The sequence below is a fragment of the Lethenteron reissneri genome, chromosome 62 (assembly GCF_015708825.2).
Source record: "Lethenteron reissneri isolate LAM-NWPU_2019-01 chromosome 62, ASM1570882v1, whole genome shotgun sequence".
Taxonomy (NCBI): Eukaryota; Metazoa; Chordata; class Hyperoartia; order Petromyzontiformes; family Petromyzontidae; genus Lethenteron; species Lethenteron reissneri.
In genome coordinates this window covers 1,892,067-1,910,049 of record NC_083840.1, presented here as the reverse complement: position 1 = coordinate 1,910,049, position 17,983 = coordinate 1,892,067, and the positions used below count along the sequence as shown (strand labels likewise).

General features: G+C 48.7%; 1 protein-coding gene across 2 annotated transcripts in view; it reads left to right on the top strand.

Moving 5' to 3' along the window:
- The first annotated feature begins 399 nt into the window (after positions 1-399).
- The window catches only part of LOC133358547 (cornifelin homolog B-like), a 31,736-nt gene continuing 14,152 nt past the window's right edge, over positions 400-17,983 (top strand). The window contains exons 1-2 of one of the 2 annotated variants that reach the window (XM_061576913.1): positions 400-433; positions 6,466-6,608. In XM_061576913.1, the coding sequence (XP_061432897.1) occupies positions 6,488-6,608 (121 nt within the window). In that variant the 5' untranslated portion in view covers positions 400-433; positions 6,466-6,487. Of the gene's footprint in view, positions 434-3,189; positions 3,309-6,465; positions 6,609-17,983 lie in introns of those variants that run through there. The other variant, XM_061576912.1, reaches the window with a different exon arrangement.

The window sequence follows — 17,983 nt, the reverse complement described above, 5'->3', positions numbered from 1 at the left end:
CTGCGTTGTGGCCGAAACGTCGTGAGAATTATTTTATTATGTTTTATTTTTATTATTTTATTATTTTCCTTCTACGTGACTTTACAGAAAGAACGAAGAAGGTGCGAAAGAAGTTAAACATTCATACACCGCACCTTTGAAAAAGCACAGTTGGCTATGTACGGTAGAAAAGAAGTTCAACATACATACAAAAAGCAATGGAATGCTAAACCACTGATAACGGAGTAGCTAGCGGTGGTCCTATCATGAGCCACATAAAATACAATGATTAGGGGTAAGTTAATTATCACCGCCTTGACACACACCCTTCTGTGTCCAGCCCTCGTGTCACGTGACCTATGGATTGGGGGCAGGTTGTGGGGTTTAAAAGTGAGGCGGCATCCCCCGTCCTTCCTGCACCCCACCTCCGATCCACTTCTCGTCGAGTGCCGAGGTGAGTGGCGGCGTTTGCAGCACATGCAGGGAGGGGACGATGGTGATGAAGGTGGTGATCGAGTTGGTGATGGTGGTGATCATGGTGGTGATTGATGGTGGTTGGAGTGGTGATGATTGTTGTGATGATGGCGGTATTGGTAATAGTAGTGGTGGTGATGGAGGTGGTAATGATGGCAGTGGTGGTGATTGTGGTGCTGGTGGTGCTAGCAGTGGTGATAGTGGTGGTGACGATGGTGATGGAGGTATTGATGATGACGGTGGAGATGTTGGTGTTTGTAGTTGTAGAAGCAGTTGTTCAGGTGATTGGCTCCAAATTCAATTTTCAATTTTTTCTTATTCATATAATTTTATTCACGTAATTATCATGAATTTAACGTTTGGATGCAGTTTGCATGACATTTTCACAGATAAAAATAAAAAAATCCATTCCCAGACAAACATTCTATGACTGTAACGTGATCGTGACAATTTCTTGCGTTAAGCGACGACTTACGGTATCATCAATCTTCCTTTATCGACCATACTGCAGCAGACCCTTGGCTTTCGCGGGTTTATCGCTCTCGATTTTGACCTATCGCAGGCAACCTCTGCACACCCATTTAGTTATGGCGGGGGTTCGTTTTGGCCTTTCGCGGGCATGCACGAAAGGATCACTTGAGAAGCTTCTCGATTGATGGTGCTATGTGGCTGATGCCATGGTGCAGGGTGGGCGAGCGACACGAGGCAGTCAGCTCCACCTCAACCTTTGAATCTCGCGGACAATCAAAGACCCGTCGACAATGATCACCCCGTATAGCCTATTAACAGACTGTTGGGGCAAGTGCTGTTAGCGAGCACCTTTTAAGTTCGCAAGGGGTGGGTGGTCAGCTGCCTTTTGTCTTTCTAGTGGCGACATTTATACATAGCACCAGGTTTTTATTTGAGGCTGATTTGACCTAGGGGAGGACCCAGACCGGTTCAGATAATCGTCACTGGTGTTGGCCGTGAGCGGTAATCGAGCTCGGTCGACGGTTTCGTACCGCAGCGTAGCGCTAACCTTAGCACGACCGCTTCCCACTCATGGACAAAAAACACACCCCGCTTTGGATCATCATCAGTAAAGTTTTGAATACTTAAATGACTCTTTATTTTCTAGGAATATTTTTTTGTAACGGTTTTTTTTCATGTTTACTTAAATGATGTATTTTTTCGTTTATTTGGCACGCATTACGGTACTTATTTAAATTGTGATGTTGCCTATTTTTGGATGCCGTGCACCTAACGTCGTTATTTAGGGTAAGGCATTGCATATCGCGGGTTTGCCTATCGTGGCACTTTCCAAGGACGTAACCCCCCCCCCCCCCCCCCGATATCCAAGGGTCTCCTCTACTGTGGAGAAACGATCCACGAGTCGAATTTCCTGGATGACTGCTAGCTGGGCACATCTCCACCCCAACAATAACTCGATTGTTAGTGGCTGCTGCGGGTCTTTGCCATCGAAACTAGCTGGGTAACTGGCTCCACGGGATTTTCTGTGTAACATATGAATGTTATTTTTTTACTACGTGACTTTACCGAAAGAACCTAAGAATATGAATCCTTGCAGTCACGAAAGCTTCAAATCTAGGAATATAAATGTTGAACTGATTTGCAGAAGAGATATGCTCGATCTAAAAAATTCCTCAATTTTTTAAATCTGCGTTCCTATAACCGCAATTCTTTCGCCAGAATATCCTTTAAATGCTCACAATCCATATTATCTTGGCATATCATTACGTAGAAAGCGTATTAGTGCTCCAACTGCAAGATTGAGAATAGAGCATGAAAATAACATCTGTCTCTTATTTTAGTGCCAGAACAAGTACATATATAACCTGTTTCCGTTCTATGCATGTGTGTATATGCATGTGGGGAGCGGTAGGGTGGTGGCTAGTGCGCTGCACTACGAACCCGGCCACCCGAGTTCGATTCACGCTCGAGGGCCAAAACCAGTAAAGATTATCTGAAACCGGTCCTGGACCTCCCCTAGGTCGACTCAGCGTCAAATGAATACCTGGTGCGGTGTGTAAACATCGCCACTCGTGAGGGAAAGGTGGCCAGGCGTGGTGCTGGCCACCCACCCCCCTGTGTGCCGTGCCCTGCCTTTAAGGCTATACAAGAGGATCTTTGTCCCCGTGTCACTTTGAACAACCCTTATACCAATTCAGATTTTTCAAGCTGTGTGTATGTACAAATTTGGTAAAGATCGAAAGTGGGTTGTCTGCAGGCGTGCAAGCATCTACAGATGACGACCTTTTATTCACGAGCTATGGGCGTGAAAGAAAACATGTCGCTTGAACTATAACATTCAAATAATCCGAACGCTTTTGTGTGCACCACAAAGTCCTCCTAGCAACGGTATCCTTTAGCAACAGGCGGCCCACGCAATAGCGTCCCTAACAACAGACATCCCTAGCAACGGCATCCCTAGCAACGGCATCCCTAGCAATAGCGTCCCTAACAACAGACATCCCTAGCAACGGCGTCCCTAGCAATGGCCTCCCTAGCAACGGCATCCCTAGCAACAGGCGTCCCAAGCAATCGCATCCCTAACAGACATTCATAGAAACGGCGTCCCTGGCAACGGCCTCCCTAGCAACAGGCGTCCCAAGCAATCGCGTCCCTAACAACAGACATAGCTTGAAACGGCGTCCCTGACAACAGCATACCTAGCAACATGCTTCTCCAGCAATGGCGTCCTTAGCAACAGGCATCCCTAGCAAAGGTGTCCCCTAGCAACAGGCGTCCCTAGCAACAGCCATCCCCTAGCAACGGCTGGTCCTGAAGGACGCCTCGTGAGAGGTGCTGGAATGGAAGGAATGAGAATGCACTTGAGGAATGAGTTATCGAATGAGGTAAGAATAAAAAAATGTTATCTCAAAAACGTTCACAATGCTGCTCATATGTACTGAAAAATTCAACAGCTGATGCCTTAAAGCGATTATGTGGTTGTAAAATCAAATGTTTCGCTGTTTTATAGTACACTTGCGTGAATGATCAGATTAGTTATAAATGACTGAATAATGAGAGTGCGAAGATTGAATGAATGAAAGTACGAGTAACTGAATGACAGAGAAATTAGTAAGTTAAGGAGGCAAGAGTGAGAGACTGAGGAAAGAATGCTACATTATAGAACGAGTGAGTAAATGAGGGATGCACGTGTGAATGGAAGGATTGAAAGGATTGAGGGAGTGAATACATGAGTGGAATGAGAGATACATCAGCGAAGGCGGAAGAGAAAATGGGCCAGAACAAATTAAACGAATTAATTAATGGAATGAGTGTGGTATAGGGTTTAGTGGTGTGGCTGTGTGGTATAGGGTTTAGTGGTGTGGCTGTGTGGTATAGGGTTTAGTGGTGTAGTTGTGTGCTATAGGGTTAGTGGTGTGGCTGTGTGGTATAGGGTTTAGTGGTGTGGCTGTGTGGTATAGGGTTTAGTGGTGTAGTTGTGTGCTATAGGGTTAGTGGTGTGGCTGTGTGGTATAGGGTTTAGTGGTGTAGTTGTGTGCTATAGGGTTAGTGGTGTGGCTGTGTGGTATAGGGTTTAGTGGTGTGGCTGTGTGGTATAGGGTTAGTGGTGTAGTTGTATGGTATCTGATTTAGTGGTGTAGTTGTGTGGAATAGGGTTTAGTGGTGTGGCTGTGTGCTATAGGGTTAGTGGTGTAGTTGTGTGGTATAGGGTTTAGTGTGTAGTTGTGTGGTATCGGGTTTAGTGGTGTAGTTGTGTGGTATCGGGTTTAGTGGTGTAGTTGTGTGGTATAGGGTTTAGTGTGTAGTTGTGTGGTATAGGGTTTAGTGTGTAGTTGTGTGGTATAGGGTTTAGTGGGTAGTTGTGTAGTATAGGGCTTAGTGGTGTAATGTAATGGTGTAGTAGTGTACACAAGTGGCATCGTGTGTACTATAGTGGTATGATGATGTCGTGGAATGTATTCGTGCAGTGATGTGGTGCAGTGGTGTGCTGTATTGGTTTGGTGTAGTCATGTGGTAGAGTGGTTCAGGATGTAGTGTGCTGTAGTGCACGGTGTAGTTGAGAGTCTAGTTTAGTGGTGTGGTGTAGTTGCGTGTTGTAGTGTGAAAGTGGTGTCGTGAAATGTGGTGGTCGTGTACAGCAGTGGTGTAGTGTTTCGTGAGTTAATGTAATGGTGTAGTGTAATGGTGCAGTGCAGTGGTTCAATCTTGATTTGAAGCTTTCGTGACTGCAGGAATCTATACTGTCTGGTTAGTTATACCTACGTGACTTTACCGAAAGCACCAGAGTAGTGCAGTGGTTATCAACCTTGATTGGCTCCTGTACCCCCTCCCCTCCTTGTCTGACCCAACACGGTTTTGATGAATAAACGTAACGAATGATGAACATCATCAAAATTATTTTGTAAATGTTTTAATCTTGTGAGGTTTATCCGAACGAGCGAGTTACTTGCAAGCGAATACAAAAACATTCTACGGACTTTCTGCGTGCGTGACGCGATGTGTTCACGCTCGCCGGTTACTCTTGGAAACCAACATTGTTTCCGATCAATGAGTTTAGAAAGGTCTTTCACGTCGTTCTAGGTTACCAAACGGATTAAAAATTTATCATAGTTATTTTATTATTGGCAGATCCGTACAACATGATTATTCACCAATGACTCTCACGTATGATGCAATTTCACACATTTATAAATCACCTCACGTACCACCCTCTGGGACATTGACAGGGGGTGAGGTGATGCCTCTGGTGTGGGTCAATCAGTTTCAAAGACAATGTACACATTATTAACAGAACATGTTTGTTTGAACGTTTTATCCGTAACGTGTGTGGTTAATGCAGACTTGATGTCTTGCAAAAGGTGTGCCCATTTGGTGTTTGAACAACTTAACACCATGCCTGTTTTATTGCTAGAAAGGGTAAAATATATTCTTACGTTTGCATCACATGCGATGCAAAGTGTGAAATCACAGCCACCGAATTAGACCAAGGATACTCTTTGGTTCATTCGGTAAAGTCACGTAGGTATAAAATTAAATAAATCACGACGTTTCGGGCGCAACACAAGCGTCCGAAACGTCGGGATTTCTTTTATTTTATAACTACGTGACTTTCCTGAAAGAACCAAGAGTATGGATTCCTGCAGTCACGAAAGCTTCAAATCTATATTGATGCCCAAGGATATTCGAACCACTCCTCTGAGCCTTCCCTCTAGGTCAGGCATGGTGCAAATATAACTGATGGCTGCCCACCTTAATAGGTGCTCGCTAAGCAGTACTTGACCATGCGGACAGATAGTCAATGTACACGGTGGTTCCGATTGTCTTTCGACCCCCCTCCCCATTTAAACACATTCCTGCGGAGGGAGCTGGTAGGAACGTTGGGTTGCTCGGTCAATGGCCAGGGTCAACGGCGGCGTGGTGTATTCCGCAAATATTCCCGACTGTGAGGGCGGGCACAAGCCAGCGTGAGTAGGTTAAAAGTTGAGTTTTATAAGGGCACCACGGGGTGACCAGCCCCTCCCCACCCAGCCCCACCCCTCCCACCCCCCACCCAGCCCCACCCTCCCCACCCAGCCCCTCCCCACCCTCCCCACCCTCCCCTCCTCTCCCCACCCAGCCCCACCCTCCCCACCCAGCCCCTCCCCACCCTCCCCACCCTCCCCTCCCCACCCAGCCCCACCCTGCCTGCCCAGCCCCTCCCCACTCTCCCCTCCCCACCCAGCCCCTCCCTCCCCACCCAGCCCCTCCCTGCACGACGGACGGACTGACAGAATAATCCCCTGTGGGCTGGTGTAACCAGGAGGTTCCTACCAGTATTATCTAAGAATATTTTTTTTAAAGTAAGGTTTCATTTTAAACATATATGAATATGCAAAAAGGGAAAAGAAAAAAATGTAGGGGTAAATTCATTGAAAGAAGTCACAAGACATCCAGACCATCTTGTAAGTTGAATCACCGAGTGCCATGGATCTTTGTGTTTTGTGTGTGGTGTCTGTGTGTGGTGTCTGTGTGTGTTTGTCTGTGTGTGGTTTCTGTGTGTAGTGTCTGTGTGTAGGTTTTCGCTATGGAATTCCAGGTGCAGAACCCCGCGATCCAGCAGCAGTCCGAGCTGCAAAAGACCCACGCGGTGCAGAAGATGCAGTGGTCTACCGGCATATTCGACTGCTGTAACGACATGAATGTTTGTAAGCACTGGTCGAGTGTGAGGTGGATGGTGGGGGTGCACGGTGGGGGGGGGGGGGGGCACGGGTGGTGGGGTGGTACAGGCAGGGAAGGTTTGATAGGGGGGGGGCTCTCCCCCTAAGGGAAGCAAGCCGTGAGCTGTGCCCCCCACCCCTCTCAAAGGCCATCAATGTAGCAATGTCCCTTCTTCTACTGGCTCCTTATCCCCACCAAACTTGAACCATGGAAAAGAACTTCGGTAGTGGCGAGCTGACTGCAACCCACCGCTCCAGGCCCACATGCAACAAAAGACAAATATCGCCCCCTCCGCCACCTGTAAGCCTCTAACAGGATGCTGTTGTTGTTGTTGTGCGCAATTATTGTTTACGAGCAAAACCTATGAAGGCCGGCACGGCATACTAAACAATTAACTTCTTTTTTTGACTAGGAAAGGCCCACTGAGCTCGATAGCTCTTTTTCAGAAGCGATCTGGCCATCACAAATTAAAGCACAAAGAAGTGGCTTATAGCGTGGAAATATAGACCAGCCAAAAGCTCTAAACGCGTGATGTTGATTCTAAATGTGGAGGGGAAAATCTGAGAACCCGGAGAAAAATCCACATGACCACGGGGGGGAGAGACACAAACTCCAAATATACAGCAGCAGCAGGCATCGTCAGGGTCGGGATCGAACCGACGACCTCCTGTAGACCAGGCGAGGTAGTCAACATCTACCACGACCTCCTGTATACCAGGCGAGGTAGTCAACATCTACCACGACCTCCTGTAGACCAAGCGTGGTAGTCAACATCTACCAAGACCTCCTGTAGACCAAGTGAGGTAGTCAACATCTACCACGACCTTCTGTATACCAGGCGAGGTAGTCAATATCTCTGAGCCACCGTTGCGCCCTTAACATCTCGCCGCATAATAGGGGGGGGGGGGGGGGGGGGGGGCAACACCACGCCCGGTCACCCGATGTCTCTATACCATGCCGATGTGTACACAGATTACGTACCAGGTACGAAGGATTTTAAGGCCGTCGTCATTATAGGGACGGTCAAGAACCGCTTCAAATTTTCCCTGACACTGTTTATTGGCCGTGAGCGGGAATCAAACCTCGGGTTCGTAGCGCAGCGCTGCGCCACCGCTGCCCATACACACACACAGAGACAACGTTTCCCTCGTATCGCCTCTAAAGCCTGTTGGGGCAAGTGTTGTTAGCGAGTAGAAACCAGGAAAGCCGGCACGGTACACGAGGGGTTGGTATGGCAAGCACCATGCAGGTAAGGTTTGATAGGGGGGGGGGGCGATGTTTACACACAGGCACCAGGTAGTCATATGAGGAGGCTGAATCGACCGAACAAACATGCCCTGAAACGCACACAAAAACACACAAAGCGCTTCGAGTCACACTCTAATCCCATGTTGTCAGGCAACAGCAGCAATAAAGTAACCCCTCGTGTTCCGTGCCAGTCGTCACTGCTCGTGTCACTGGGCCAATTGATATCAATACATTACCTACCTCTCACGCAAGTAAGTCGTCTCGCACACAGTCGCACCCTTTTTTTCCCCGACCTTCACTCACGGGGCAAATAAATATTAGGGCATTCGTCGATTGATAAGCCGGTTTGCCCCACACCAAAATAATTTAGGGGGAAATAAATTAATAATACAATTAATGATACAATTGAAAATACAATTAAGAACACATTCCTGCGGAGGGAGCTGGTAGGAACGTTGGGTTGCTCGGTCAATGGCCAGGGTCAACGGCAGCGTGGTGTATTCCGCAAATATGCCCTACTGTGAGGGCGGGCACAAGCCGGCGTGAGTAGGTTAAACGTTGAGTTTTATAAGGGCACCACGGGGTGACCATCCCCTCCCCACCCAGCCCCACCCCTCCCACCTCCTACCCAGCCCCATCCTCCCCACCCAGCCCCTCCCCACCCAGCCCCTATCTGCACGACGGACACAATAATCCCCTGTGGGCTGGTGTAACCAGGAGGTTCCTACCAGTAATAGCCTACCGTACATTTGTAATGCGCAGCAGAGGATTCACTCAACAACTCAAAATCGCCAGGAGGAATTGCAGAAAAAGCAGCCACGCAGTGGTGAGCCGTGGCTACCAACAATGTCCCAAACTCTGAGGTCCCCTATCTATGTTAAGATGTTTTCCAGACAATTTAAGTGTTTACACGTTGGAGGAAATTGGAGTACCCTGAGAAGATCCACACAGACAGGGCAGGTTGTGGAGTGCACGTGTTTAGTCTGTTGTCCATCCCCTGCACCTCCGATTGGCACAGTTGGATATGTACGGTGCGAAAGAAATTCAACATAGAGGAGTCTCTCGATGATTCGCACGAATGACTGGGAGGACGGCCGCGAATAATTCAAAATCGCGGATAATCCAAAAATATACGTTTTCTGCGGATCTCTATGACGAGAAAGTTGAGTTCGGTTTAAGCACGTGACTTGTAATACATATTTCCATGAATAACAATGTATAATTGTTTTTAGATTATTCATTTAGGCTTAAGGGGAAATGCATGAGTTATGAATTTATGTTGAAGTCTCAGGTGCGCAATCCGCAAATCGGCTAAAGTGCACGTGGATCATCGAGAGTCTGCTGTATAGTAGACATTAATATAGACATACTGTGTTCCTCTGGTGAGCTACGGGAAGAGAGTTATGCTCCTGGAAATAGCATTGAGACTCGATGAAGCTTTCTTGGTATACAAAATTAACTAAAATTGGATTCTTATTCAGATTAGTGATTATTATAATTGAGAGTGGATTGTATTAACACCTAGATATTCTCAGTCACTTGAAAGATACCCTCGTTTACATTTGACACGTGAAAAAAATTGTTGTGTCACACGCTCCTCTACCCGACACAGCCAATTAATAAAGTTTGTCACGTGAGCAAAGGTCCAGGTTTTGTGACCACTTCAAGACCACCGATCGAGCGGTGGGCGTGTTGGAGAGTTTATCTGACGCGCATTTAAACAATCGGAGAGTTTGATGCAACGCCGATGGTGGCAGCCAGCATCGTCAGGCAATTGCCAGAATTGTAGAAATTGTCCTCCAGTCTTGAACTTCATGGCCTTGTCCCACCGTACTACGCTTTCTTCGTCTCGCTTAATGTCCCCCCCTGCCTCGCCCACTCCGATCTCAATCTCTCCCACTCCTCACCGTTCCCCCCTCTCCTTGTGCATAATCACCGTTTCCGCTCCTTTTTCCTACTTCCTCCTTGCACTGAAACAAACTTCCCCTCCACATTAAGCGAGAAGCACCCTCCCTCTCTAATTTCCGCTCCTCCCTCAAGACCACCACTTCACCCTGGCCCATCCTTCCCTCAATCCCTAGGCACCCCCGTAACTCCGGTACCCACTAACCTCCCTCCCCATACCCCATCCCTATTTACCACATTATTTTAGATACCCTCATGATACTAATTCTAGATTTGAAGCTTTCGTGACTGCAAGGATTCATACACTTAGGTTATTTCGGTAAGTCACGTAGGTAAAAAAGAGTAATGATAATGAAATAAAATAATAATAAATGAAAATAACTATTATCATTATTTCATCTAATTGTACTACTCATAACCCTTGTAAAATTCCTTGGATGAAGGCGCTATAATAAATATTAGGTAAGATAATCGATTATCCGGCACCGCGCGATCATCCGGCTGCTGCTTCCAAAATTATTCAGCGGTCCCTGGCGCCAATCCGAGGAAACCACGGAACGGCTGTGACCAAGTCCAGCGATCGGCAGCACCACGTGCGTGACGAAGAATGAGGCTATGCTTGAATCCAGTGTTAAATATGATATAGAGTACATTATACACTATACATACAACTTAAACCATGAAAATACTGCACGTATATATATCACCCCATGCTGCTTCGAGATTGGAATTTAAGTCTGGTACAGTAAATATAGTCAATTTTCAAAGGAGGATATTTATTTTGTCGATTTGTTTCTTTATTTATCCAAATTTCATATGGTAAACAAATTAAAAAAGAAATAATCGATACAAAACATGATGTAGCGATTATCTGGCGTTTTGAAAATCCGGCGCCACCTCCCCCCCGAAGCTGCCTAATAATCGATGCTCTACTCTATGATTATTTTTTATTATTTGCTGTGGGTTATGAAGAGACAAAAGGGAAGCCCCCGTGTAAAGAAAAGAAGAGGGTGTTTGAGGCTGGGGATGCTCAGGAGAGAAATTCATTCGGCCATATTTGTCTTAATCAGAATTAGAATCAGGATATTTCTTCTGCAGGAGGAATCCGATGAGCTATGAAGCTCTTTATTTCACAAATATCCAGTCGGGGCGCGAGGTCAGAACGTTTTTTATTATCTGGCGCCCCATGCCTCACCCCCAAAGCCGCCGGAAAATCGATCATCTCCTGCACGTGGTGCGATGTCATCAATGTGCATCAGCAAACTGCCCTCTACTTACCGGGGTCAGAACACTCGAGGCATAATTGGAAGCTAGTGAGGTCAAACCCACGTTGGATTACCTCATGCACAACATAATCATCATCTCTGTGGAGGCGCTAAAATGCGTAGCCCACTAAAAACAAAACAAATCAGTAACCAGGAGTTGCCCACAAGAGCGACTGGTCCCCATCATGCTAAACGTGGAATTTCCACCACCAGCCTTGATGATCCCAAAACCTCGTCTTCAATGAACTCTCATCCACGTTCGTTTGGCACGTGTCGCGTTACGACCGAAGCTCACTTTGGTTGGCGGTGGGGTGTCACTGCATCCCCCCACTCAGTCAATCCAAAGACTCGCGACCTCACGTGGTGCTTTTATCGTCGTTGCTCTACCAGCCCGGGCACAGATGGTGCAAACGCCAGAAGCCACAGTTTGCTGTATATTTGGAGTTTGCGTGTCTCTCTCACCGTGGTCTCGTGGATTTTTCTTCGGTTCCTTTGGGTTTTTTCTCCACATTTAGAATCAATATCACGCGTTTAGAGTATTTGGCTTGAATACATTTCACACATAATCCGTAAGCCACTTTGTTACGCTATCATTTGTGATGGTCAGTGTCGCTTCGGAAAAAGAGCTACATAGCAGCTCAGTGGGGCCTTACCTGGTAACATGATTCACAAAAAAAACTCTCATTATTTATATTATGCATAAAAAAACTCTTATGGATAAATACAAAGTTGTTACAGCTCATCAGACAAACCAGGCATGAGCACGAGGACGACTTGACCTTGGTCTAATAATCTCTGGCGTCATTGTGTGATTGTGATGATAAAAAAATAGCCAAGTGAGCTGTTTTGCGGCTATGGGCATGCCGCCTTCTCCTGCATGCTCACGAACGGAATACCTGCTGCCAGTGGTGAAGCCTGTAAACGATTAACATGCTCTAATGTACAGTATTGCTATCTTTATATTGGGGGGAGGGTGTTATCATTCAGTTTGCGTCAAATAACGGATCACCTGTTATGTAATCTTATCTTGCCAGGTCTTTGTAGGGCTTGAGCCTCGACTCTGTTGCCAATTACGGGGTTAGTCGGAAATCAATTAAGCTGTGGAGTTTAAAGGTGGACCAGTCACGCAACATTGGAAGAAAGTAGCAAAGTTGCGTGCAACGCGAAAGTTGCAGTGGCTTTACTTTGGGGAGAGCTACATTCTACTACGGGTGGTTCAGAGCACTTGGCTCCTGATCGGAAGTAGGCAAGTGCACATCCCGCCTAGGAATCAACTCCGTCGATCATCACAATAACAATCCTCATTATCGTCGTCGTCATCATCCTCATCGGGTTTCTCAACCATTGTTGGCTTGCCACTTGCCATGAGTTTGCAGCCAAAAAGTCCAGGAATTGGGATCTCCGTTCAAGACGCGTGATAACCCGTCCAGGAGTTATCGTGCGTCTTTGCTTTCATGCCGGCCCCATCGATCTAGGATTTCCTCAAAAGGGGTGGATCGCGCAACTTGATGCTGCTCTATTGATACGATGATAGCCAGGGTGGCTTAATCATCGGGCTTTGTCCATGGTAGACCGCAGGGTATTTTAATTGAACATAAAAATTTAATAATTGTTCTTAACATGTTTATCTGTTGATTCGGGGGGCCCCTTGTAACTGACTGGGCTCTGATGCGTCTCATAACGCTGACACATCACACCCCCTCCCCCATAGTTACGCCCTTGGACACCACCAAACAATGACCCAATCTTTGCAGGGCCCTCATAAGGGGCCGTCCATAAATGACGTCACGCATTTGGGGGGGGGAGGTCAGACATTTGTGACAATGTGTGACGAGGGGGGGGGGGTTGAGAAATGGGACGTCACATTAAAATGCACAACTTTAAAAACATATAGACAACACGTTCTACTTAATTAAATATACTTTTTAATCAATGTTTTCTCCTACAACATCAGAGTGCAGCGCCACATTAAATACGCACTATGAAAATAGTTTAAAGCGGTTTGAAGCATGTTTTATTTGGGGGGGGGGGCAGAGCTTAGTGACGTCATATTTTAGGGGGAGTATGACTTTTTGTGACGCCGTATGAAGAGGGGGGGGGGGGTCGGAAAATCGTCCAAAATCGTGTGACGTTATAGTAGAACTCCTCTCAACGAGCACCCCTGTTAACGACTAATCGTTTAACGACGGGCCTCGATAGAGCCTAATGTGTAGTGCAGGGGTCCTCAAACTTTTTAAACAGGGGGCCAGTTCACTGTCCCTCAGACCGTTGGAGGGCCGGACTATAGTTAAAAAAAACTATGAACAAATTCCTATGCACACTGCATATATCTTATTTTGAAGTGACGAAACAAAACGGGAATAAATACAATATTTAAAATGAAGAACAAGTAAAGTTAAATCAACAAACTTGCCAGTATTTCAATGTGAACTATGGGCCTGCTTTTGGCTAATGAGATGGTCAATGTCCGGTTCCATATTTGTCACTGCTAGTCGTAACAAGTGATGCAAGTGTGCATCCGTTAGTCTAGATCTGGTTGGAGATTTCAAATGTTTCATTCTGGAAAAAGTCTGTTCACAGACATAAGTGCTGCCAAAGATGGTTGCCATTTTGAGTGCATGGTTCCTGAGATGATGATATGTCTCAGAGGGGAGAGATGCATAGAAATTATGAAGGCTGCTTGACTTGAATGCGTCTTTCAGAGTCACAATTCTGCAGTTCAGCCAGTTCCATTTGGTAAATTGTATCCACATTTTCAATCTATATATATAAAATCGTGAATCTGTCTGTCTGTCTGTGTGTCGCCGGACCATACGCAGTTTCATTGGACGAAATGTCAGGGATTTGCGACACACGATTGGTCCGGCGGTTGCCCCTGGCAACGGGTAGCGACGCATTCGCCATTTTTAATTCCCGTTAAAAATAGGCGCACGCATTAACACGCGACTCTGAGGTAAATTCATCAAAGTTTCACGTCCTCTTCACTCCCCCCTCACCACAATGTGTGCAATTACTATAATAGGGTCGGTAGATTATAAAATTATAGCCATTAGACAGTATTATTGTAGCGCGGGGGGGGGGGGGGGAATGGCACCCGTACCCAGCGTCAGCCGAGTGGGAAAATCAGGCGAGGCCGGAGGCTCTGCACGGTGCTAGGCCTCGACACCCACCACGCCACTCTGAGGTAAATTCATCAAAGTTTCACGTCCTCTTCACTCCACCGCCACCCCAATGTGTGCAATTACTATTATAGGCTCGGTAAATCATAAAATTATAGCGATTACACAGTATTATTGTATCGCGGGGGATCGGCGCGCCTCACTAAAACCCTACAACGGATCGGCGCGCCTCACTAAAACCCTACAACGGATCGGCGCGCCTCACTAACACCCTACAACGGATCGGCGCGCCTCACTAAAACCCTACAACAGATCGGCAGGCCTCACACAAACCCTACAACGGATCGGCGCGCCTCACTAAAACCCTACAGCGGATCGGCGCGCCTCACACAAATCCTACAACGGAAGCGTAACGCATTGTAGTGTCGTGGTTAGCGCGCCACGCTACGAACCCGGCGACCCGAGTTCCATTCCCGCTCACGGCCACCACCGGTGACGATTATTTGAACCGGTCCTGGGCCTCCCCTAGGTCGACTCAGCCTCAAAACGAGTAACTGCTGTGGCGTATGAACATCGCCAGTGGGGAGACAAAGGCGGCCTAGCGTCGTGGATCCAAGACCCGGGCGAAGCCGGGTAGTAAAGCTAGTGTCAATAGAAAATGGGTTACGGAAAAGCTGTATGTCCTGTTCATGGAGAAGAAGCTCTTTAAATCTAAATTGGAACTCCTTTTGCAATTTTCCCAGTGAATCCATAGATGTGTAATAAAGGACTCGATCACTGTGTCTGTCTTCGTTGTCCTTTATTCGGGTTCTTTACACTTGTCCCACACGGCTCTCTCTCAGAGACTCCCCCGCTTGGCAGCCCGATGCTGCCGTCGCTCCCGTAGCCTCTCACTCCACTCTGATGCAGCTCCGCTGCTGATCTCCTCGTGCAGGCCTCCGGCTGCCCTCACTGCAGCCTTAACCGGCTCCCCGTTCCTCCGTGCTCGGTCACCGCTGACCGACGGTGCCGAGTCTTATCCTGGGTGTGTGGCGATGTCGCCACCCTCCAACCTCCGCCCTGCGTGGCCTCACTCTATATCTCTCTCCAACTCTCCCCTTTCTCTTCCGGTTTCTCCCCCTTAAGACTTGATCCCTCTCTCCCACGTGACCTAACTCCTCCTCCCGTGACGTCACATCCACGAGGCCGTTTACGCCCGCATTACACCACCCTCCCTTGTAGAGAAAAATCCAGCCGATCTCGGCTGAACAATAACGACAACAAGTAATGCGAGCGAACACGGCCGAGACACATCGAAGGACAATGAAGCATACAATAAATATAACAGTAAGAACAAGAACACAACAATAAAATTCAACGAAATGTAAGGGATTTCAAGCGTGTGCGGGTCGCCGGCCCGTCCCGGACGGTCGGCAGCCCTCCCGCAGACCGGGAATGTGACGGGGTTTTAGGAGCGACAGGATGAAGTCCTCCTGTCGCTATTGGAGGCCCGCCAACGTCCCGGTCCCGTATCCCCGAAGGCTCAGCGTCGGAGGTGTCCCGCACTCGTGTCCGCAGCGGGGTTGGAAGGGCCGCGGGGCTCGGAGTTCCCGCAGCCGTGGCAGGCACCCCCTGAGCAGAGCCCCTCGTCCCCTGCGGTGTCATGGCTGGCTTGTCTGTAACAGGCACGACAGGCGCTCTTGCAAGATCAACAGGCACAGGCAAGGGTGAGTCGGCAGCAACAGACCCCGGCAAGGCAACATCAGGAGATGACGCATCAGGTAGAGGGGCCACATATGGCTTCAAGCGCGACGTGTGAACGAACCAACGCCGAGATTCAACCCGAACACGCGCCGACTGTGGGTTGGGAACCTCGATGAGGCGAACCGGCCCTTTCCATGGTTTATGTAATTTAGGAGAGGTACCTGGCCGCACCTGTGGGCAATGGAGCCAGGCCAGGTCTCCAACCTTCCAGGGGCACTCCCCCTTAGAGCGTCGAGCACACCGCTCGTTCCGGGCCTGGGCTTTGGCCGTAGCCATGCGGGCCCCCTCCCGCGCCTCAGTAACATGCTGAATGGTGTCCTGAATGTAATCAGGAAGAGGCTTAGCAGGTCTCCTCACTCCAGTTCCCAACTGCACATCCATCGGCGGCACGTTTTCACGACTGTACATAAGGAAAAACGGCGAATATCCTGTAGCCGCATGCGGCGTCATCCGGTACGCCGAAAGTACCCCAGGGATATGCAAATCCCAATCAGATTGTTGTTCACTCACCGTGTGGCACAACATGGCGGACAAAGTCCGATTAAGCCGTTCGACCATACCGTCCGTTTGCGGGTGGTAGGGAGATGTCCGTATTTTCTTAGTCCCAAGAGCCGCACACACTTCCCCCAACAATTTAGAAGAAAAATTTCGGCCTTGGTCTGTGAGGAGCCTCTCTGGCGCACCCTTGTCCATAACGTACCCAAATAGAAAGGCGTCTGTAATAGACGCCGCCGACTGGTCGGGCAACGGCCAGGCCATCGGCCAACGGGAGAGGTACTCCACCCCAACCAGCAAGTATTTATTACCCTTCGCGGATGGCGGGAAGGGTCCCAGAATGTCTAGCGCCACCAATTCATTAACTCGAGACACCTGAATAGACTGTATCGGCGGCACATATGGATGTTTAGGTGGTTTTCGCCGGGCACAATCGGGACACGCGCGAACGTGCCCGACGACATCTGTCGCCATGCCGTGCCAAAAGTAATTTCGCTGCAACGTCAGTAGGGTTTTCTGCACCCCCAGATGTAAGAGCGTGTCGCAATGCAGAGTCCTAATCAACTCGTACCGCAAGGACGCCGGTACAACCAGATGCCAGCGTTCCTGTAATCCCTCCCTCCACATGAGCAGACCATCGCGGAGAGCGGTTTCCGGCCCACCGCCCGTACCCGGACTCCCACTCTCCTTCGCAGGCCGCTTCCGTAAGGACACCAATGAATCGTCCAACATTTGTTTCCAAATCCACACAGCCCTTGGAAGATTCAAAACCCCATCAGCCGGTCCCGGCTCCATTGGAGCATCAGGCACCTCGACGGCCAATGCAACCGGCTGAGGGGGAGGCTGAATCGGCGCACACCTACGCGTCCCAGACGCACACGCGCAAGGGGATCGCTGCGGCAACCTAGAAAGCGCGTCCGCATTGGCGTGACGCACCCCCTTCCGATGGTGAATTTGGAAGGAAAATTCTTGCAGCGTGTCCAACCAATGCGCCAACTGGCCGGATGGTTGGTCCATCTTAAGAGCATACTGCAAGGCCGCATGATCAGTGCGCACAATAAACGAACGACCGTAGAGATACGGTCGAAATTGGCGGAGAAAAAAAACAACAGCCAAAAGTTCCCTGCGAGTGACGCAGTACCGGGTTTCTGCAGGAGACAAAACCCGGCTACCGTACGCCACCACGCGCTCCACACCCCCTTTGGACTGAGACAACACCGCCCCAATGCCCGTGTCACTCGCGTCCGTATTCAGAATGAAGCGATGATCAAAATCCGGAAAATCCAACGTCGGCGCCGTAGCCAATAGATCACGCAGGCCCTGAAAAGCCGCCTCTTCCGGCGGTCCCCAACCAAATTTGCGTCCTTTACCCGTAAGGAGGTGCAAGGGCCTCGCGATCGTTGCAAAATTCGGAACAAATCTCCGATAATATGAGGCAAACCCCAAAAACCGACGCACATCCCCCACCGTGGCCGGGGTTGGCCAGTCACGGACGCACGCTGTTTTGTCCGGATCCGTGGCCACCCCGTCCGCACTTACAATATGCCCCAAGTAACGCACGGACCGTTGCAGTAGGTGACATTTCTT